The 24,367-nt window shown below is 46.4% G+C and overlaps 1 protein-coding gene across 5 annotated transcripts in view; it reads left to right on the forward strand.

Annotated features, from left to right (window-relative positions):
• Positions 1–24,040, forward strand: part of gabrb2b (gamma-aminobutyric acid type A receptor subunit beta2b) — a 40,089-nt gene extending 16,049 nt beyond the window's left edge. For 3 of the 5 annotated variants that reach the window (XM_084697995.1, XM_084697996.1, XM_084697994.1), the window contains exons 4-10: positions 3,042–3,262; positions 11,014–11,096; positions 17,055–17,192; positions 19,254–19,406; positions 21,097–21,341; positions 22,994–23,134; positions 23,693–24,040. In XM_084697995.1, the coding sequence (XP_084554121.1) occupies positions 3,042–3,262; positions 11,014–11,096; positions 17,055–17,192; positions 19,254–19,406; positions 21,097–21,341; positions 22,994–23,134; positions 23,693–24,040 (1,329 nt within the window). Of the gene's footprint in view, positions 1–3,041; positions 3,263–11,013; positions 11,097–17,054; positions 17,193–19,253; positions 19,407–21,096; positions 21,369–22,179; positions 22,183–22,993; positions 23,135–23,692 lie in introns of all 5 variants that reach the window. The other 2 variants (XM_084697997.1, XM_084697998.1) reach the window with 2 other exon arrangements.
• Positions 24,041–24,367: the final 327 nt, after the last annotated feature.

Consider the following 24,367-nt stretch of genomic DNA (forward strand, 5'->3'; position numbering starts at 1 on the left):
TCTATAGACCCCAACAATCACATCATAGATTCAAAACACATTGATTCAAAGTCTAAAATATTGTCTGGCCATGCTGATATACCTCTGTTAAAAACAACCCACATATCGAAACTTTTTCTACGGTGTCACAGTTGAAGAAAAACCTTTGGGAGAGACCGAACTATTGCACGCGGACATCAGGAGAATCTCACCGGCAGCCCAAGCAGAGACGAAGGATAATTACTCTGGATTGTGCTCCCTTGGCAGCCCAGTGTTCATACATACTAGTCATCTTTTTTTTCTTTCTCTTTTTCTTCTCTTCTTTAAAGTAGTGATTACTAACTGGTGCTCATTATCACTGGTGTTATGACAGCCTCCTCCACTCATGACAGAGGCTGGCAGAGCTAGCCCTGTGATTCACAGTCTTCCTCCCACTGTTGGAGAGAGAGACAGAAAGAGACAGAGAGAGAGAGAGAGAGAGAGAGAGAGAGAGAGAGAGAGAGAGAGAGAGAGACAGAGACAGAAAGAGACAGAGAGACAGAGAGAGACCGAGAGAGAGAGAGAGAGAGAGAGAGAGAGAGAGAGAGAGAGAGAGAGAGAGAGAGAGAGAGAGAGAGAGAGAGAGAGAGAGAGAGAGAGAGAGAGAGAGCAGGGTGGCACGCCTTAAAGGAGTTCCATGTTTTACTGGATCAGTTGTAAATTGGCCACAGGAGTTGTTCCATTTGATTGTGCTTATCATGTAACCCCCCCCCACACACACACACACACCCACACACACACACATACACACCAGATGGACACATGACTCCAACAAAAGATGTTTGGGATGACCAAAACTTTACGGGCGCTCCTAATGAGGTTTTGCAGTCTAAAGAAAAGGACCTTGGTGTGAAGCGTGGAATGGGGGAGTGATGGAGGGGGTGGGGGCGGGGGGTGGCTGAAGACTGGGATCATTTGTGACACAAGCACTAACAACTACAGCCACTGTCAAATGATTCTGGATTGCTCTACAGTTTGGCATTGAGGGACTTACATACTGTTAATATACAAATGTCAGTGTTCTTTTGCCAGGTTAAAACAGATGTTGTTCACGTTAATCCCTAGGGAACTTTACACACACACACACACACACACACACACTGACACAGTCAGTTAGTTAGAAGATCAACAAACGCTGTTGACATCCGCTTCTTTATGATCTCAGTTCACGTTTTCCACTGACTTGAGTACTGTGGCGGAGCACATGCAGATTCAAGGCTGAAGGCAGCTTCGACACTGACCGCCGAGGGCAGTGCGTCTCCAATTGTTTGACTGCGTGCACACGCCTGTCTAGATTCATATCAAGAGTTTGATCAGAGCGTCAGTCGGGGCAGGCTCAGGATCGCCTGCACGATTTCCAGTCTTTGAGACGAGGAAAAAGAGCGCGCGAGAGAGAGATAGAGAGAGAAGGAGAGAAGGAGAGAGAGAAGGAGAGAGAGAGAGAGAGAGAGAGAGAGAGAGAGAGAGAGAGAGAGAGAGAAAGAAATGTGCCCTGATGTTTAATACATCACAGAAAATCCTGTTTAGGTTAGATCACAGTGTGTATTGATGGGTCGACAGGGCCATTGTTGGCGAGGACCACGCCAGTCGTTATGTAATGCTCCACGGGGATGGATCGCAAGGGAAAGGGTGGCGGAGCCACACGAGAACGCAACCGAGGCAGGGCCAGAACACATCACCGCCCTCGCTTCCCCTCAGGACAGCACCCAGAACACAGCACCGCCCTCGCTTCCCCTCAGGACAGCACCCAGAACACAGCACCGCCCTTGCTTCCCCTCATGACAGCACCCAGAACACAGCACCGCCCTGGCTTCCCCTCAAGACTGCACCCAGAACACAGCACCGCCCTCGCTTCCCCTCAGGACAGCACCCAGAACACATCACCGCCCTCGCTTCCCCTCAGGACAGCACCCAGAACACAGCACCACCCTCGCTTACCCTCAGGACAGCACCCAGAACACAGCACCGCCCTGGCTTCCCCTCAGGACAGCACCCAGAACACAGCACCGCCCTCGCTTCCCCTCAGGACAGCACCCAGAACACATCACCACCCTCGCTTCCCCTCATGACAGCACCCAGAACACATCACCGCCCTCGCTTACCCTCAGGACAGCACCCAGAACACAGCACCGCCCTGGCTTCCCCTCAGGACAGCACCCAGAACACTAACAGCTACGATGATCTATCAGATCATCTGATCTACAGCAAACTCACAATTAGCACACTGCGTGACATTGTTTCAGTGCACTTAAACAACCCCACCACACCACTTTTTGGACGACCGTTGCAAGTTGAGTCTAACAAACACACCGTTCCCCACAATGCACCAGCAAGGTCTGAGCTGCGACGAGACAGCAACTTTTACCCAGTGGTTGTTTTATTGGCTAGGCCGGCTATTCATTTGTGTTTCATTGATTCAAATTCTGTAATTCCCACAATGGACAAACCCAGTTTCAGCCAAAGCGCTGTTTGTGAGTGCTGACTGGATAAACACTGCTGTAGTTCCAGGGCTCAGACGCTGATGATAGACTTGATCTGATGTGAATTTACAGTGCCAAGGAATTGTGACGCTAGGGAAAAGTTGTTGTTGGGAAAAGCAAAAAACACAGATTTATTTTTCATTAGTCACACAATCACATAACTCGATGACATTCACTGGCTCAGCCAGACAACACAATACTATTGAAATGAAAAGTTTGCATAGTGAAATAAATAAGGACGGAGTATTAAGGAGGGGGGGATCTCTCTTTTGATATCAAATGCGAGAAAAACTCACATTTTGCTACTGCCTCTCTTGCCTTCTCCACCGTCGCCACTCTGGAAACACGTTTACTTGATGGAATCCCTCCACTTTTGAAGGAACGACATCTAATATTGATAGTCTGAAAGGTAGCAGGGAAGTGTTTCATGAAATTGTCCTCATGACAAGGCTATCTATGAGCCCAGTAACACATTTATCTCCCTCCCTCCCCCCCCCCTCTCTCTCTCTCTCTCTCGCTCTCTCTTTTTTTCTTTCTTTCCAGGACTATACATTGACAATGTACTTCCAGCAAGCTTGGCGAGACAAGCGATTATCCTACTCGGAGATTCCCCTCAACCTGACCCTAGATAACCGGGTGGCTGACCAGCTGTGGGTTCCCGACACCTACTTCCTAAACGACAAGAAGTCATTTGTCCACGGAGTCACGGTCAAAAACAGAATGATCCGACTGCACCCAGATGGCACTGTCCTCTACGGTCTGAGGTAAAGGCTCAAGTCACCCTTTACTGTAAACACTTCCCATGGGGCAACATACCATACAGTACCTCTAAATAGCATGACATTATATAGCAAAGCATATGGGGAAGACCAGATAACGTATCGTGAATCCTAGCTACAGCACTCCAGAACACATGTTTGATGTATCAAGCAGCCTCATTCAAATACCCTGTCAGAAGATGAGCTATGCTACCCTACAGTGAATAAATGTAATGTCCGCTGGTTAGTGTACTCATCCATCTTCCAGTCTTTATCCAGCAAGCCAACAGTGAACAGATGGCTGTTATACTCTTTCCAAATTCACTTTAATGAATCACAGGTTTCTTGAGACAACGACATCTGTCTGCACAAAACTAAGAAGTGTGGTTGGGATTTGGTTCTGGGTGCAATAACTTTCAACAAGTGCTCAATTTCAAAGTTAGCTGTGGGTTGGCATTTTTCTCAATTTCCTGTAAGCTCTATTGTGACTTCATGCCCAAATGAATGTACAAAGTTGACTCATGAAACCAGCTTTATTCGAAAATCATCCAAACATGATGAACATCATGGTATCTCAATGGTAAACAAGGTAATGAAAACACTCCTGTGTATGAAGAAGACAACATTGTGTGCAGCCTATCAAATAAGCTGACCAGCTGTTGCCAGATGTAAACACAGTCCGCAGAGAGAAAATGAGAGAGAGGGAAAAGAAAGAGAGAGAAAAGTGATACAGAGATAACAGGACCCAGAGGGTCAATTGTTACTTCAGCAAGATCTCTCTCCAGCTTCCTCAACCCTCGCCATAAACCTCACCCCCCCCCCCTCCCCTCCCCTTCCTCACATGGATTACACTATAGGTTAGCTCTTGGTTAGTTGGCGGGGTGTTTTGCACTCCCCATTACGTAACCCCCCCCCCCCTTTCCGCTCCAACAGACAGAAGCAATTAGCTGATTGTTTCATGGAATGATTCATTGATTACTAAATGTGTCAACCAAAGAAGCCACGTTATTGCCAACGGTAGATAGCTTAACTTCATTAGCTTGCCTGAGTCCAAAATTATCTCTACATCTTTCATTGAACTGTGCAGTTATAATCAGACAGGAAAATGGAGGATGGAACCAGGAATGGGGGAGAAGAGGAGAAGGGAAATCCTGGTCTTCACAGCCTTACATTCCTCCCTGTCTTTCTCCCCCCCAACTACAGATGTGCTACTACCTTAATGGTACCGTTCCCTTTGGATAAATAAGGGTAAGGCCTTGGGATGCCGCCAGTTCATTTTAGAGATAGTTATTACACATCGAACAGTGGGGTGAGCCACTTCATAAAGGCTGCCAATGGCAAGTTTCTAGGGCAAACAAAGTAGCAAAGAGAATTGGGCCCCTTAGGCCTGAATTGTGTTTCATTAAAATGGCCACAAAAAAAAATGCATATTCTTCTGAAAAGTGCCCTATTAGGCACACATTAGATGCAATGCTGCTTAGTACTTTGGAGTCAATCGGATTTTAATCATCTGTGGCTATGTTTATCATCACGTAGCACAAGTAGATCAGAGAATCTCCCCCAGCTTAGCTGTGTTGACGCCCAGTCAGATAGAGATCACCTGTGATGGGCAGAGTTCAATCCAGCCATCTTTCACCTCACCAGAATACGCAGTACGTTAATCGGGGAGACACGACCATCGACTCCCCTCAGTGGATCGCTTTATTGGATTCTGTGTTTCTCATTACTGATAGGCTTCAGCTGGAGTGCGCCCCCAAAAAATGATGGATATTAAACATGGCCAGACAGATTGTTTGCTATTTAGCTGTCAGATATGCTTGTAGATCCACCCTTGGTCAGCCATAAAAGAGAACGTAAGTTTGTTTCTTGAATTGAAAAAAGATGATTGACTCTCATACAGAACATTTTGCCAGCCTGTTGGGGCTGTTTTGGCATTATCTTTTGCAGACATCCCAAGTCTCCCGGAAGTTCAATAGCGGCTCCCGGACGCCCGCAAATACTATACAATCTCCCGGAAATCTGGGATTGAGTTTTTACAGCTAGCGAGAGACTGTCCAATGGTCATTTCTGGTACAGACAGATGTATACTGCGCGTCCTGATTGCGTTCCGGGGGGGGGGGGGGGGGTATCATGCGTACCAATTGCACCTCCCGGAAATTAATCTCTGCAGGTTGGCATGTCTGCTTTTGTTGGCTAACATGTGGGAAATTATGAGCGAAAGACTGCCAACATTTATGTCCATCGAGGGATAGTAAAGCTAAGTGAGCACGTTACCAATAAGGAGCAAGGCGCCGCGTTCAATTCCAGCTGACAGAGGAGCTGAGGTCTCGTTCAAACCAGACAAACCAGTCGAGACAAGGCAACGCAAGCATCGACAGGAAGCGTGGATGGATTATCTTTCCCCTCTGGGCCTCTGGCTCTCTCCCTGTTAGTCTGGGAGGTCTGGATGTGTTCTTGGTCCTAACGTAACCTACTACGCTCAGTGAGCCGGTGCCAGGGTCCCATGCGGCTCGCCAGATTCTCGAGGTCACTGGTGGTGGGGTGACCATATGGAGTTGGCATCGCCTGTGCAAAGAAGCTGAATGATTGAGGGCTACTGTGTTTCAGAGGTTCGCATCGGCTTGGATTGCTTTAGCTGGAAAGGTATGTACACTCACACACCGCTCATGTGCTCGCAGAAGAACACACGGTATGTTGGGGGAAAGAGGTTCACCCATGCAGTTCCTTGTAAATATGTCATGGTAGTATTTGCTTGTAAATACGGTATACTCTACAGCCCCCTGTCAAAAAACGGTCTCACCTCAGTTACAACACTGTGCCCACATGCAATCGCTGTCAAAGAGGGAGTTCAAAAAGCTCGCATCATTGACTCCCCTCCATCTTTACGAAGATCAGGAAGTTGCTGGCAGGTGGCCGGCAATTTGATCCTTGGTTACCCACACCCGAGAGAACCAGAGGGGCCACAACGTTGGCAGCAGATGCATCAGTGGCTTTACTGCTGACAAAGACAGGGAGAGCACAGGAAGTAACAGGCACATCCATCTCGACCTCTCGGGCTCAAGGAGCCGGCTCACTCCTAGGGGCAGACTTTCTGGAGCGTGTAATAATAAGCAGCACAACACCGCTAGCCTGCCATCGGTGGTGCAAAAGGGAAAGCCAGTCTCTCTGAAGGAGGGGCGTCCCGCCTCCACGACAGGAGTAGTGCCGTCTCGTTCCCCGCCCCGCGCGCCGTAGGACCGCTCTAGATACGAAGTCAAGTGTCAAGCCGTCTTAGGTAAATCCACGCTTTTAAAAGGGGAAAAAAAACCTCGGTTTCCATATGTTCCCGGGTGGAAGGGATTTTCGTGTGACGACGGGAGAGGGTGGAAAGCTGCATTTGACCTGGTGTCTGTTTTACGGGGATGTAGATGGTGATTATCAGATTCCCACTTCCGCAGAGCAGGAGCTGCTCTCTATATGGGATGCATTAATGCAAATCTCTCACACATACTATATGTACTGTCTATATATATATATATATATATATATATATATATATATATATATATATATATATATATATATATATATATACACATACTTCATGCTCCTACATAATCTTTTACAGATCCTAAAGCACGTCCACAATCACTCGAGCATGTTTATGTCCCCTTTGAGTTTGGTTCATTTAACAGGCATTTTCTGCTAAAGGAAATGTACAAGCAGCATGCACTCATCTTTCTTCAACTGCAATTAGTTTAAACCGGATACATATGGAAAGTACTCTTTTTTGACGAATTGTGTTGTTTGTGCGGTGTAATATCCTCATGTAGAGCATAAACTAGAGTTTATCCCTGGCATCTACATTGCAGATTGACTCAGAGCATCAGTAATGAGTTTTCTAATGTCTTTAAAGCTGATTGCAAATAGAAATACCTGGTTGCAAACTTGAGAATCTGACACACTTTGAATGTTTGACAGTAACTACATTTCCCTGCTTTGCAACCACTTTGAGAAAAACATAATTTGTGTTTGCCGTCTTGATAACAACTCACCATTATCTCTCCCTATTAGTGCATAATATCTCTGAGATGTATTTGTGATCATATTGTGTGGTTACTTTATAGTCTAAGCAGTGACCCAGCTTGATAATGACATTTAATGAGAAGGTAATGAATAAATAATTTGAGGCTAATTAACTCATCCAGGTTTATCCAGGACGCGCTCAGATACACGACTGTGTAATACTTCCACCCAAATTAGGCTTTGACAGATACATATATCAGGGTTGTGGTCAAAAGAACCACAGACCAAGGTGGCCCAGTTAACTACTGCTAGTCCGGTACCCTGATATCCCTCAGGCCTTCTCGGTGACACAGATTCCTAGCCTAGATACACGGCTTCTGTTGACATTGACTGGATTGTATTCTCACTTGTAGTGAAGGCAAAAGGATGGTGCTTTAGCAGTGCTCTCTAAAAATGCACGCGTGTGCACACAGGTGCTCACGTTTACCCGGCCAGGGTTGCAGGAACAGCAAAGTAGTGAGGCGTATGTGGAACCGTGTGGTGTATGACGTTGGGTGTGGACAGGTTCTGCAGGTCCAGAGACAGCTGTAGGGGATGCAGTGATACAGGACAGGTATGTGGGCTGTCAGGGGAGGGGTCTCTGATTATCTCCATGGCGACTGGGGAAGTATTCAGCTGAAGATGAGCCTCTGTCACTGGCGCGGATTCATCTCTGCCGTCAGGTGGGCTTAGACGATGGCCCATGGTGACGTGCGGGTCCAAATGTGGCTTCAAAGCAGGGAACCGGGCCAAAACGAGTGGGCCTCTATCGTGCATCATGACCGCCTTCTGCTGTTACTTTGGGCTAACGAACAACATGACCACATCCACTCGTGACGTCCACGCCCACATGGCCCACCCGCTGTCTGTGAGACCCATGCAGAATCATTTACATATAAAGTGCTCAAGTCAATTCACTGTGACGAAGACTTTTTTTTTTTTTTTTTTGTGAACCTTGTTAATGATCTCTAAAGACTGCGTTTCCGGTGAAATATGTATTTGTTGTTCAAAAAAAGACATCCCTTACACATTTTCAGAGGTGGTTGCTCGTAACATTAAAACCTCCCATGCCCTCTGAGCACTCTTTAAACTTCCGCTGTGGCCTTTACGCCCCAGTAAACATGGAAGCTCATTTGCTTTAAAAGGTGCTTTGTCCCCCTTGGGTCCCACAGGAACTAATGAATGCTGGAGAAGTAAAGGACATCAACAAAAAAATGAAATCAGCTTCTCCGTTTGGATCGCAGTGCTCATCAGGTGAACCGAGATGACCTTGGTGATGGGCGTCCTAAAAACTGCAATGTGTTCTGCCACATGGCACTGTCTAAAACAACAACAACATCCGGTTTATATAAGGCATTCTGTCATAGCTGGCTTGTTGACAACCAAGAACAAAACCACAAAATGGGATACATTATCGTGATCGTATCTTCATGTGTTACTACTGTATCAGATTATTCTGGTGGGCGAGCAAGACGGTTTGTCCGAGTCTTCCTACATAAACTAAAAAAATGCTGATTGTCGATGACAGATTTAATGATGTACCAATATTCATGTCCAATTGACTTGGCTACATCCACACTTAATGGCATGTTTGCTTTGCAAGTTGGGTTGATGAGCAGGGGTTGAAAGCTAGATCAATTTCATAGATCGCAGACATGCTATGATTCATATTTCATTTGTCATTTTGAGTACTATGTGTGGGTAAGCTTGACAAGTGGTCATAATCCTGAGACCTTTTGTTAATGAACACTGCAGGGTAAGATAAATCACTGTATGCTAATTTGTAAATGATAAAATATGTTAATCTTTGAATAATACTGAGTATTCTTTCCAATACAGCATGGAGTGCATTAGCAGAACATATACCCTTACACGACTGTTTTAGGAGGTAATTGTCAAAGTCATTAAACAGACTTCAAAACTGATAACATGGTACATTGAGCTGATATCCAAATCTTCAATTGCTCACTTCACAAGTTATTCACATCAGTCTTTGCCTTTGTTCTCCTTGAGTTATGCCAACCGATTTTCACCTCGGGCATTCTTCCCACTGAAATCATTCTGTCTCTTAAGAACTTTTGTGAGATAAAAAATTGAGTTTTGACTTGAAACCCAACCACTCCGAAATCGTCTCTCACTCACCCTTTTATCATCGTGGGAAATATCTGTCTTGTTAGTGGAGTCTGTGTCAGTCAGAATATGAGAAATGGACAACAGCAACCCAGAGGTTTACACCTGCTAGTATGAATCTTGACGTCAAGTATGTCTTACCGATTTACTAACAGATGAGCCCATAGTGGATAGATTGTTGTGTGAGGCCATACATATATGGTCAGGTCATGCAAGTCTATATGAGGGGGTCAGTATAGCTCAGTGGAAGAGCATTTGACTTCAGATCCAGAGGTCGAGGGTTCAAATCTCCCACTTGTACATTGCTTTGGATACAAGTGTCTGCTTTGAATATAAATGATAAATGTTGTTTTCATTCCAACTGTGTACTGGTGCTGTTCAGTAGTGGTGTTGCCATGATTGAGATTTGCATTCAAAGCCAATGATTCCACTCTGAATGCATCTTGAGTTTAAAGCATCTTGAAACCTGTCACGTCTTGAGAAACTCCAAAACAATAACACTTCTGACAGCAAAAGTGGCTTCAGTTAAAGTCATGTATGAAAAAGTCCCTAAAAATGTCCTTTGAACATGGTTTTTGTGAGGTAAGAGACCAATGGGAGTCCTCAGACCAAGCTATCAGTAGCTCTTCCCAAACAGGACACTACAGTAGTAAGTGACAAGTGATAATTAACTAATAATGAACTCCAGATAGATTTAGTGTTGTAGCATATCAACAGTAGATACCTTGGGCTTTCAACTCCACCTTCCCGGGTTGCCCACACCCATGCTATGATCCACCGTGTAGGAGGGTCCTCTTGGAATAGGGTAGGATTATTCCGGAAATAAAGGCTAGAACACGGGGAGTGATCCGAGTTGGTTCTGCATTACAGAGACGGCACCTTGGTGTGTAGCATGTACCGCAGGGCTACCATAGGAGACTGCTCATTCACGAGTCACGTCCTTAACACACTGGGGAGATTTCAGGGGAGTGGACTTGGTATGTGTGAGGCTGTTATTTCCAGGCACCAGGCTGTTTTCTAGGTGACTGAGAGGACAAAGACCATTGTAGTTCCAAGATAAATTTGAGGTGTCGCCTCAACCCTTGATAGGAAATCAGATTAGTGTCTCTATGCTCTGAAGGTTACGCGCTATCCAAGCCTGATATCATGCTTTCACCGCTGGATGTGAGGCTAGGATGGCATAAAAGCTCATTAAGGCAGAGATTACCCAGAGATATGTTACGATCCAGCTGGGATCAATAGCATTGGCATCCTGCAATTAACTTTATCTCCAAAAAACGAGAGGATATAAAAGCCATTTATTAGCATGAACCTCCAGAAGCTGCTATGAAAAGCATGGCCATTAGCTAACCATATGCCCTTCACTCCATCGAATACATATCTGTGAGATGGGTGCTTCACTTCCTGGTTGTGATTGTGATCGTTACCCCTGCTCTATGCTGTACTGAGACCATGGCTCCACTTACACAATTAAAGGGTAAACATAGGTTCTCACCATCAATGCTGAGAACCTCTTGATCCACCGCTGTGGGCCTCATAGTCTGTTAGTGGTCCTAACCCTGACTAACCTTGTGTGTCTGCAGGATTACAACGACGGCTGCCTGTATGATGGACCTGAGGAGGTATCCACTGGATGAGCAGAACTGCACACTGGAGATAGAGAGCTGTGAGTGTCTTCCGTGTGTCCTGTCCCCTGTCTCAACCCACATCCGTTGCTTCCTCTCTCCGACACAGGTTTTCAAAGGCCCGGACAGCGAAAACAACTTGGAAACATGCCTTCGTACGGAGAAATGGTTGATTCTACAGTAAACTAAGGCCCGTAGAGGAAAAATTACCATGGTTTCCTGTCAGCAGATTTGACAGACACCTAAGGCACTGACACACTAAAGTCTATCTTTTGCGTCAACTCAGCAATTCAGGGATATCCGCTCAACAAAGCCGCACGAGGAATAAAGACAAAACTCTGTTCGTGAGGAGGTGAAAGCCTGTTTTTCACCGTATACTTTTCAAGATTGTCTGCATCCCCATCGTGGGTTACTATCCTTACGTGCCCTCAGTGAAGCTAGCCTACTGCAGCTGCCAAAGATAGTTTTCACCTTGACGTTTCACCTTCAGAAATGCAGAGGCAATGTTTGAGGTCCTGTGGAGCACAAAGTGGCAGCGCCGCGTCTGCATCATCCTAATGAGGTTGACCTTTGTCCCCGGCAGGGTCTGGTACAGTGGTCACTCACTTTCGCTCTCGCCGAGGGGAGCAGTGAGCAAAAAGTGCCCTAATCAAATCTAATTGGGGACCTGGAATGCCTCTGCAAGTGTGTAGCTCAGCGAAAGCAAATGTGACTTCCAGTATGGTCCCGACAACTATTGTTGGAGCACGGCTCACTGGGCAATTTCATTAAAGGTTGAACAGAAAGAAAGAGCGTTGAGTGCACAAAAAGGCCTCCGAGAACTTTGTACAACAGCCCAGCACCGCCATTGGGTAAGAGACAATTATTTTGCCTATTTCAAGGTATTGGCTAATAGCTGAGCTCACCGCACATGTCAGAGTGGAGCGGATGTGTGGTGCGTCCCCCCTGATAAGACTAGAGGGAAATCAAAGGGCCCCTCCTATATTCCCTCACTTCTCTGAGAGTCTAGACTTGTGGACCTGCCACACGACGACAGCCAAGAAAACCCCGGGTGCTTCCATCTGACTGTCCTGTCTGTCCATCTCAACTCAACACTGCTGACCTTTCTTCTCTCTCACTGTTCATTCCTCTTCCTCTCTTCAGGTCACACGTTTCTCTCTCCTATCGCTTCCTTGATCCCTCCTCCGACATCGATTTTTTTTCTGTATTTCGTCTCCATTCAAACTTTTCTCTTGTTTTTTTTGTGCCCCTCTCTCTGTATTCTCAACTTGGCATTTCTTCAGAGAGCCTGACAGCTCGATACTTTCAATCTGGCGTTTTTGCTTCTTGGGTAGAGCCAGCATAGATCGGCTAGGGTTTACGAGAGCTTATGACAGGAGAAACGGAACTCTTTTACAAATATTCATGGCATTAACGTGACCTTTTTGTAATTAATTGCTACAGACCCCAAACGTCCTCATTGAATTATCTTCTTTTAAGCAGAGACTAACAAGTTGTGTCAGCAAAGTTATGGCTTTTGCTTCGTTATGCAAACAGAACCTTAGATAGTGAGTGTTTTCCCTTTCGTGTCAGGAAATGTTCATTCATCGGATACAGCTAATCCATAACCATTTAACACATTGTAATAGAATATTAATCACATCCATTTTTTGGGGGGGGGGGTTACTTGAGGAAAGGTCTCCTGCCTATTGAATGAAGGAGAAATGAGGGGGACGTGTACAACGAAAACAACTTAAAGGGCATGTTGTAAATCATAATTAGAACTCCCTGAGGGAAAGAGCAAGGCGATGTGGAAAAAAGACGCTGATGAAGGAAGTTCTCTGTCTGCAGTGCTATTATACACTATATCGCCGGTCGTAACCACGATGTCACTTAAGGCAACTTCTTGTAGAAGGTGAAAGACTCGGAAAATGGGTTTGTTTGTGATGAACAGTTATTTGCAACCACAGGCTCAATAACACTCAGACACGCAAGTTGTTTTAGAGCCGTCTGTCAGCTCTCTGTGGAGTAACTTTGTGATTATTCCATTTCCTTCTCGTGTCATCTCCCGGGTTGGTGCGTACGTAAAGTTTGGAAGATATCTGATATCTGAGAAAGATGAAAGTACTGTCAAGAAGAAGGAACAGGGGGACGGGAGGATGAGGAGTCAGAAACATCATTAAAGTTCTGTGGAGAAGGAGAAGAAAAAAACTGGACTGGTTTCTTTTGCCTCAGTAGTACTGATGTGCACAGTCATGGCAAGGCACACAGCTAGCAGTACTATCTGGGCTAATTACCCAGCAGCCACTCAATGTTCTTCCTGTAATCACCAGTAGGAAAGCACTGTAATGTATGGATGTAATATGTATGATACTAGTGTAATACAATCAGTGTGAGTGCAATTAGCCAGCTTGCTCTCCAGTAATGAAGTTCACTCTTGAGATTTTATTTGATCGTAATGAAATCCTGAGCGACGACTCCTTCGCCTTGGAGAGGATGAGCACTCTCAGATGAGACTGTGTCACATTCTACGTTTGCACCAGCTGTTTGCCATTTTTAGCCGAATGGATTCAGCAAGCACACAGTCCAATTTAGCCTTCAAGCACATTAAGCTAAATGGTTGCGGTACATCCCTGTTCCGGTGTGTATCGCCAGCAAGCTTGTGAGTGAAGGTGTGTGTGCTTGGGAAACATCACGGGAGCGTGGTTAGCGAAAGCATGAGAGGAGTCTGCCAGGAAGCGGACCTGTGGAACGACGGCGGCGGGGGAATCGCGTGGGTTCGGTCGAGCCCTGACCTGGGCCCCTTCACTGAGGCAGCATGGCGGGCCGCCTGTCAGCACGACTGCATGAGGCTCCAAACCGCCGAATCGCTACTCCTGTTAGCCTACGCATGTTTCGGTGTTGCTGTAGTCTCAGTCTCCACTATGTCCTGTAGGTAGTGTACAGGCCATATGCCCTGCTTGTTTGTGGGAGAGAGGAGCAGGCCTTGCATTATTCAGCGGTGTCAAACGGCTCCAGTTCAGCAAACATGTTTCCCTAGTTACACAGTAAATGCATTAGAGTCCAACCAGGGTAGCCGGCACTTTTCCCTCTGGTGAGGTCCTTGTGTAAAAAGAAAATACCTCATATCATATTTTGAACAAATATGTATCTGTTAATGTTTTCCTTTTGAGTAAATACGGACTGCAGCCTTGTATAAATTGAATACTAGTCAATACAGAACGCTGACCACGAGCCTTAACAATTTTTTTTTTAAATAAATAAAACCATCTTGAGACATTCTCCAAGTCTGACTCCTCAAAGCAACGTGTGGTGTAATGGACACCATTTCCAGAAGAGACCAATTTGGCCACTCACCGAGACACGGCACGCATCGAAACAGCTACCTCGGAAAGATGGAGAGAAAATTGCACTTGTCGAGGGACACCCTACACGACTGAGACGAGCGAGCTGCCAGCGTGCCCACCAACCACACTGCTCCACAGCCAATCACTGCAGACCCGTGATACGGTTTCCCGCTCGAGACGCGTGTCAGTGTCAGCCTGGATGCGGGCCGCATCATCGAGGCTCTTTGACGCCGTCATCGCGAGTTGTCACGACAAAACGATCAGAACGTCCCCTCATTGTCCACAAGTAATTGTGCCACTTCTTGCACCAGCGATCCACAGGGTATGGAGCCCGTGCAGCTCTCAGGACCTATTTTAGAATCTGCAAATGTCTTCGGGGGGGGGGGGGGGGTGGACCGGTTCTTCGTACGCCGAGGCTTATTCTCGAGCCTTAGATGTTCCTGCCACGACTCCGTCACGTTGGCTAACCGGCTGAGTCGAAGACGGCTTGCTCGGTACCACAAGAGGTGGGAGCCTCTTTTTAATTGGACACCAGGAATATGATTAAAGTGGCTTTGAATCCAGGGGTATATCAAACATTCATCTGAGCAGTGTTTATAAGAGTAGAGCCTTCTAAGTAAGCACATGCTTGTCGCTCTCTGAATGTAGGCTTTGGTGGTGTTTGTCTTTCGGAAATAGGCAATATTCCCAGAGCATGCATTGTTAAGGCTTTATACGTTGGATGTCCCCCCCCCCCCACCCCCCTCCCCCGAGAATGAGACCCAAAGGCTGTGTGTTTTTAAGGTAGGAATGAAGTGGTGTGGTAAAGTGAAGTTGTTGTGAGCTTTCTGGAAGTATCCCCTTACAGTATGTTCATGGGCATTCATCTTTTCATGTTTTGTTTCAAAACCAACTCATGAGGAATCAGATCCCACTCGCAACCTTATTTAAATTTACATTCAGTCATTTAGCTTATCCAGAGCGACTTACAGTAAGTACAGGGACATTCTCCCGAGGCAAGTAGGGTGAAGTGCCTTGCCCAAGGACACAACGTCATTTTGCACGGCCAGGAATCGAACCTGCAACCTTCTGATGAATAGCCCAATTCCTTAACCACTCAGCCACCCAACTCCCACACCTGACATATTGAACTAAGGGAACAGAATTGATCAAATTATGTTTGATTTGTTTGTTGATTGATAAAGCCCACCCTTTAACCCCTCACCAATAACTCTTTCCCACAATCCCTTCCCGTACAATAAAACAAATTGATTTAGACTTTCTTTCAGCAGCGCGGTAAAGACGCCTCCAGTCATATGCAGCCGTGAGATGCCAAGCCTTTGTTAAATGGGTTTCAGTATTATATGCTATCTCTGCTGATGCTATCGTAATCAATTCCATTTATTTTTGGACTGTCAAAGCTCTTAGGCCTGAGAATGCATGTGAAGAGACTTTGTGCCGGCTTACTGTAGCTTGGTTATCTCTCCCAGAGAGTTCAAAGGGAAGTCAGCCAGGGTTTACCGGGGTTTCAACTGCTGGATTGATTACGTTCGTACCTTTGACAGCGCTGGGGAAACCCTACCTGTTGTTCTCTTCTCCTCTCTTCTTCTCTTCTCTCCAACAAAATACTACCCCCCAAAAGAATGATGATGATACCGATGATGAACGGAAGAAAAACGATTACGTAACACATTGAATACATTCTAGACATCCATCCCTGGGTAGAGGCTGGATGGCTGTGGTCTATGCTTGGTTGATCGGGCTTCTCTGATCCACTTAACTCCATTGTTTCTATGTCGTTGAGCCTGACTTGGCAAATTATCCTTAGCCTCCATTCTCTGTCATAGTTCTTACATCACAGAGAGGAGAGGGAAGGGATAGGGGAGAAAGAGAGGTGGGAGGAGGGGTGGGGGATGAAGGAACGGAAGCAAAGAATGGAAATAAGAAAAGCAGCGGGTGTTGGGGGCTAATCAATGCCCCCCTCCTCCCAGACCCCTGGAGTCTCTAGCCTCACTACTGTTCACTAAGTGAGCCTCCACTCTGCTCTGGAATCAGCAGACGTGGCAGCACTGGGCTAGGCAGCCACGCAGGGACTGGATTAGGCCAAGCTTCATGGTCTAACAGACTTTTTTTTCCCCTTTTCGGTAGGGATTCGACACTGTCACAGGCCTTTGTAAAGCAAGTTTAGCGAGTGACTGTGGGGTTTAGTTGAAATGAATATTTATGACTTCAGGACTTGAGGTCATAAAGGAATAAGTACACGTTGTCCCAAAGTCTGTGTTGTTTTGGGTCAGTGGTGCTTACGGTATCTGTATAAATGATTTAGGATCAAATGAAGAACAGGAACAAGACAACACTGTACATTTCTGTTCAAATGTTCCCTAATCCACAGCAGAACATAGATTACTGGTAAAACCCTGCGATGACTTTATCTTTATAATTCATCATTTTAACCATTTCTACGTGCCTTGCATAATTCAGAAACCATGAATAATGTACATTCACCGAGTGTCCACCATGAAAGCCTTATCTAGTCAGGAAATGACATTTGTCTGTCTCGGTGATACTTTTGCAGCACTTCTCATCTGACCAGATAAATTCTCTCTCTCTCTGTCTCTCTCTCGCTCTCTCTCTTTCTCTCTCTGTCTCTCTCTCTGTCTCTCTCTCTCTCTCTCCCTCTCTCTCTGTCCTCAGACGGATACACCACAGATGATATTGAGTTCTACTGGCGTGGTGGTGACAACGCTGTGACAGGGGTGGAGAGGATTGAACTCCCTCAGTTCTCCATCGTGGACCACAAACTCATCTCCAAGAACGTGGTTTTCTCAACAGGTAATATCGACGGACCGAATCTAGAACACAAAACATGCCTGCACTCAGCCCTCGAAATGGGAACACGCCGAGTGACTCGCGTCACAGTGTGTAACCCCTTATTAAAACTATGAATATCTGAAGGCAAACATAAAGCAGATATTCTGGGAATTGTGTCACAAAATAACTATTTACTAGTGAATTCCAATGGACCTTGTGGACACTGTGGATAGCCAATTATGGGAAGGGATGGTTTACACACAAACACACAGGCACACACACACAACCACACACATACACAAACAAACACTTTGTTCTAAGTATGGGTTCATAAAGTGCTTCCATTTAAAGGTTATTTTGAGGTCCAGGCCTCCTTGATTGCACTGCCAAAGAAGGAGGTGAGAGTTATGCCATTTATAAAGGTGTGTGTGTGCATTTGTGTGTGTGTGTGTGTGTGTGTGTGTTGATAGAGAGGGGGGGAGTCGGAGTGAGAGGGGACTCCGTGGTCACAGGGTGTAACAGATGTAGGACGCCCTCCCAGCAAAAACTAGAACAGGCCCCACAAGCTGGAGGAAGGGGCCACCCCTATCGTCAGACGCAGCACGCTTATGAGTTATTTAACCTCAAAATGTTGTCGGATGGAATGGTTTATTCATCTGCTACATTTTCACATTCATCCATTAGTTATGGGAGCTCGGTCTAGGGACGGCGGTGGTGCGGGTAGATGGTCTGGTGAACTGCTCCATTGAATGAAGAGCGGCACAGTAACCCAAGGACAGAGTGTCTCCCATCGCAGACTGTCTGGAGGACTCACCTTTTTCCTGAGCTGCGTTCAGAGCTCCCCGGGGCTCGTTAGGAACGGCTAAGTGCGCTTGCTCGGTGTCCTGGAATGTGGTTTCTCGCTGGAGGGAGGGAGGTGGGCGAGACGGGGTTCGGTATGGAGGATTCCCTCTTAGGCCCACTGGCCGACGCTCGACAACGGTGACCCGAGGGTCACACAGGTGCACGCATCAGCAGAACCGCTTGGCTTCAGCCCAATGCTACCCCTTTAGCCCAATGCTAGCCCTCCTCGCACGCACACACGCACACAGCACATCACTCATGGCAGACGTCAACACGCTCACAAGCACATACGCGCGCAAAATGTCAAGCGCACAACACCGCCACCTGTGCGGGCACACAGGCTCGGGCTTACGACAGGCCATCTGTTTGTCGTCGCTCTGTAAACAGGTAGGCGACATTTCCCTCCTCCCCCCGCCCCGACCCCCTCCGCAGTCTTCTCTGGGGAAATGCTCCATGTAAGCAAGCGTGTTGGGAGGGCGCGTTGAACGTGCTCCGGATTCGGCGGTGACGTCAGAGCCGACTGTGGACCCGCTCACTTGAGATTTGTACATCCGGAGGCTTTGTTTCGGTCCTCTCTGGTACACCTCATATGCTAATCTGTCTCCGCCCCCCCACACACCCCCGCCCCCCTCCCTCTCCCTCTGCTCAGCCTGTCTTCTGAATGCTTCTGCGGCAGCCCCTTCTTCAAACTCCCGCTTTCTATTTCACGCCTGCTTCCCCTGTTGCTATCGTAGCAAGACAACACGACGCAAAACAGGCCTTTGCCCACGCTTACAGATAGCCACGCCGAGGTAGGACGCAAAGACGAGGCGTTTAAACGCGGGCGCGGCGCGCGACTCAGGGGACTGCTGACGCCACGGTGTTAGATGGAGAGAGCAACATCTCGTTTGCTGAGCATCTCTTCTTCTCTGTCTAGAACGTAGGAGAGACAAAAGAGAAAGGCAGGAGGTGGAGAGAGAGGGGGGGGGGGGCGTCCAGGCAGCCACAGATACGCCCGCATATCAACACGGCGTAGTGAAATCCCCACATGGGGGGGGGGGGGGGAGGAGGAGAATGTCAACAAAACCTGCCACACAAGACAGGGATATAACAGCCTCTAAGATGGGATAACGGAAGGAAGCCCAGGAGATCGGGTTGCATGTTGGAAGTGTGTGATGCAACACTGAGTCGCTCAATTCATCTTTGTCTCTCTCTCTCTCTCTCTCTCTCTCTCTCTCTCTCTCTGTGGCCCCCCCTCAGGCTCCTACCCACGCCTCTCCCTCAGCTTCAAGCTGAAGAGGAACATCGGGTACTTCATCCTGCAGACCTACATGCCCTCCATCCTGATCACCATCCTCTCCTGGGTCTCCTTCTGGATCAACTACGACGCCTCCGCCGCCAGAGTAGCCCTGGGTACGGACTGCATGCCCCCGTGACCTGTCTGCGCTCTCATACAGCTTCAGGCATGCTATGACGAACATGATACCTAGACAGGATGTATAAAGGCTGTTGGTATGGTGCAGGACAGTGCGACCGTACAGTGTAAACCCCCCCAGACAAAGCTAACTTCCAAATGTTTTCATGGAGCACTGGAAACGGTTCTCTTAAACCTTACAGGGAAATACTGTGTCCATGGCCGGTTTTGCATGAACTATGTGTACTGCTTTCCAAGTCCCAGCTAGACTTCGCTTCACAGTACTTTCAGACTTTGCTCAGATGAAAAATGGAGGAAATAACCCCAAAATCTAGATCCAGATGTACTGTGTGCACGTCACACGTTCAACTGTCACCCTCCCCTCAGGGAGACCGGGACATAATGCTGCAGCAGCATTGGTGAGCTCCACGGGGTACTCAAGGGACGGATGCTTTCGGAAGGAGAGTGATGGATGACGGGAGTGATTTGTTTTCACTCTGATTTGAGTGCCTCGGCGCTTTTTGGAAGTTCCAATTTCTTGCTGTCATCCTTGATTACGCAGGCCTGCCGGCCCCAACGTGGCCTTTGCGTTGGACCCAGCGCGCTGCTCCGTGTCTGGGAGGCTCCCCGTCCCCCAGCCCCCTGGCCCCCGGCCCCCGTCCCCAGCCAGTCCTCCACAAAAGAAGCACTCTCTCTGATTGGAAGCTGACCTGCATTTAGTTATCCGAGGGGCAGGCGTGCGCAGGATTGAATGAAAAACAGCATTAATGCTTGATAATGGATGCAGGTAGATAGGCGTATACACAGACCAGAGTAGACCACCAATCTTTCTCTCTCTCTCCCTCTCCCTCTCCCTCACTCTCTCTCTCTCTCTCTCTCTCTCTCTCTCCCTCTCCCTCTCCCTCACTCTCTCCCTCCCTCTCTCTCTCTCTCTCTCTCTCTCTCTCTCTCTCTCTCTCTCTCTCTCTCTCTCTCTCTCTCTCTCTCTCTCTCTCTCTCTCTCTCTCTCGCTCTCTGACCTGGTTCCAGGCATTAGCACGGCCCACTGTGTTTGTTTTACCATGCACGGTTGTGGGTGTGTCTGTTGGATTCTGTGCAATTACAATCCAAATCAGAATAAATCTAATCCCTGGCTCGTGTTAGTGGCCCCAGATTGGCCCAACAGGTCTCCGCTGACTCAGAGGCACACATTGATTTGGGTTATCTATGGTCGCTTCTAATCCCATCTCATCAATTGCGCATACTGTATTTTATCGATTGCACAGAAGCCATATGAACCGTTGTGGGATTGTTCTTATTCTGTTCCCGCCAATGTGTGTGAGTCCGGGCATCAGACATCCGCATTGAGATGACCTCACCCGGGACTGTCACGATTCGTTAGATGAAGACAGGGGAAGCAGGAGGGCTCGTTTGTGTCGGTCACAGCGGTTGGCTGACAACTTCTCACACCTCGGATGGAACGTGCTGTGGTCACCTTCTGCTCTCTGATCCCCAGCTTGGGGTGCAGGCTGGAGGTTCTCAAAGTTCTCCCAAACAGACTCTTTCTTCGGGGGGGGCTCCGCTAATGAGCCAGGCTCTAGATCAAAACTCGCTCCCAAAATTTGAACCTTGACATGCTCTCGGTGTCATTTCCTGAGCATGCACTGCACTACCCTTTGTGGCCTTATTATGGGCTGTATCGTTCCCCAGGTATCACCACGGTGCTGACTATGACCACCATCAACACCCACTTGAGAGAGACCCTCCCCAAGATCCCTTACGTGAAGGCCATCGACATGTACCTGATGGGCTGCTTCGTGTTCGTCTTCCTGGCGCTGCTGGAGTACGCCTTGGTCAACTACATCTTCTTCGGCAGAGGGCCCCAGCGCCAGAAGAAAGCCGCAGAGAAAGCAGCCACTGCCAACAATGAGAAGATGAGAATGGACCCCAATAAGGTACAGTGTTCTGCCCTCTACTCCACTGTTCTGGTTCAGAGTAGTATCGTACGGAATATCTTTGGTGTTTTATGGTATAACCCAACAGGTCACCATCCTCTCAGAGAAACTAGTATTGCTTATAGTTAAAAAGAGGAAGTGTCATCAATAAGTGTCAGTCTCCAGAGAAACTAGTATTGCTTATAGTTAAAAAGGGAAGTGTCATCACGAAGTGTGGATTTAAAAACAATAGCCCCCCTCAGAATGACAGATGGTTTGTAGTAGGAAAGTCCTGAGGAAAGGAAACACAGCACTGTGACGGTGTTGGTAACGGAATACTTCAACTCCTGTTGTAGCTGTATGCCTTAAACTCTAGTTGTAGCTGAAAATGGCTCCTATGTTCTTCGTCAAAGGTCCAGTTAGGGGTCATGAATGGCCATGCTTTACCTGTACTTGAATAGCTTTGCTAGTCGTTCCTGTCTAGTCTGTTCTCATATCCCCATTGTGTCTTCACGTTTAGGATCACACGAACACACAAGCACACAATCACGCGCTCAAGCAAACATGGGATTGCAAACTGTAAGGCATATTATGTCTTTCTCTATCTCTGTCTTTCATACTCAAACTCATACACACAGACACAAAACCACACTCCCATTGCAATGTTCAAATGTTCACATGAATGCAGTGCAATGACTCGACTCTCAGAATATGTGATGTTTTCTTTCTACTTCAATGAAAAGGACTTTAATAAGACTTTTTTTTATTTATGACTTATTTTAATAAATAACTGTCTGGAAGGTTGAGAGTTTTTTTTTTTTATTATTCCCCTTTATATAAAGGGGAATAAAATAGACAGAAGGTAATCACATACTCACATGAAGTGTCCCTCTTTCATACGAAAGGTTGGATGAATGCAACTGAGGTGACATCAAGGAGAAAAGGAGATACAGACACAGGGAAACAACTTTGTCAACTTCAAAATAACTTATCCAAATCAAGTCAAATGGATTGAGAGCTAGTGGAATGCAGACAGTAGGATACATTGTTGGAAAACCAATGTAGAGTCACTATCGTTCTTGAAGGGCATTTGGGCCTCAGAATTCCACTCACTTAGCCAAACTATTGAACTAAAAACGGATTACCCTGGATTACATAGCAAGATTTTGGGGACACTTTACACTGAGGTTACATAACTGTAAATATCATATAACTACAAGACCTAAAGTAACAACATTGTAGTCATACAGTATAAGAACTGATATGCAGTTACATTTCATTATGGTCTAGTTATTACACAAGTGAAACTAGGTAAGTATGTGTCACCCAAAACAATGATCTCGTTTTGGTAACTCAGCCTCAAATGCTCCTTTACAACATCCACTTACCCCTTAGACCCTTCCCTCAAACAGTGCTTTCTTACACTTTGTAATTACCCGTACCACTAACATTAAATATAAATTAATTACATTTCAATCCTATATACCTACATTGTTTTTGTAGGTAGTGTAGGTATTGTAGTAATAAGGTATTTAGTGTAACATTAATGTAAACTTCTCACAAAACACCAGTCAAAATGTTTATAGGAAAATCAGTAGTGTTGGTTTTGAATACTTGCAGTGGTTGTTGGACAATGTAGTTCATGTGACCTTGATGATTTTGTATGCTTGCAGTGGTTGGTGGGAAATGTAGTTCAAAGAGACGATACTCTGTATGCCAGAATGAAACAGAGGGAAATTGACGCTCACGACTCGATGTGGGAACCAATCTTTGTGGACGATGCAGCGATGGGACTAGGCGAGCAAAAGAATAAGGTACTGGTTCACAAAGTGGAGACTGACCATATGTTGTATGTTTTCTTTCTAGAACTCCAAAACTACTTCTACATTGTGTTTTTCCTTTCAATCATGCATCCAATAAAACTCCAGTTTCCATCAATCATTCAGTCGTCCCTTCTGTGTCGAACGTTAGCCCTACTCCTGTATGTTTTGCCTCCCACGTATGCACAGTGAGAGTTATGTTAAAGAAAAACAACTACAATGTGGAGTATTGTCGATGCTCTTTAAACCACTTCAGTCATTCTCTTGAGCCCTTGATTGTTTGCATGCCAAATCAAGTAGCAAGACGTTTTATCTTTAGTCTGTTGTTTTGGCTGTGTAATTATGGGGGAGGACCTTTGGGGTTAGTTTGTACATCTTTGAAGACTATATACATTGGTGTACAGAAGGCTACACTAGCTCATTCCATGGCTTAGGTGGTGTTATATTGTGTTTTGATTTTCGAATTTGAATGATTTCATACAAAATATCTGTTGAAAATATATGTGGTCATTTTGTTCAGCTCACGCTGTCTAATGTGTGTTCTGCTTCGAGATGGACCCCCATGAAAACATCCTGCTGGGGACTATAGAGATCAAGAACGAGATGGGAGCCTCGGAGCTGACCCTTGGCCTCAGTGACCCGCGGAGCACCATGCTGTCTTATGACACCTCCACCCTTCAGTACCGCAAAGCCGGCCTGGCCAGACACAACTTTGGACGCAACGCACTGGAGCGCCACGTCACTCAGAAGAAGAGCCGGCTAAGGAGGCGCGCGTCCCAGCTGAAGATCACAATCCCCGACTTGACTGACGTAAACTCTATCGACAAGTGGTCGAGAGTGATCTTCCCCACCGTTTTTTCCTTTTTCAACATTGTCTATTGGCTCTACTATGTCAACTAAAAAGGACTCCAGTAAAAGCAGAATAAGAAGGTGCAACCATTTCTGTTGCTCGTTTTATTCTCCTGTTTGTGTTTAATTTTGCTGTGTGATCGTACAACACAAGACTGAATTACTATAACAAAACTAAATCAGGACTGAATCTATTTTACCTTGGAACACCTTAATTGCTGGCTAACACAGACAAACCTTATAGGAGAGATTAAGAACATAATGGTGCCTGCTCCAGAGTTATCATTTCTAATTTTTAATTTTACAAGTCGAACATTTAGTGAAATAAGTACTTTTCCATTTATAAATGTTTGTTTGCACATATTGTTATGTTTTTAC

The sequence above is a fragment of the Hypomesus nipponensis genome, chromosome 5 (genome assembly GCF_054491055.1).
Source record: "Hypomesus nipponensis isolate SF chromosome 5, ASM5449105v1, whole genome shotgun sequence".
Classification (NCBI taxonomy): domain Eukaryota; kingdom Metazoa; phylum Chordata; class Actinopteri; order Osmeriformes; family Osmeridae; genus Hypomesus; species Hypomesus nipponensis.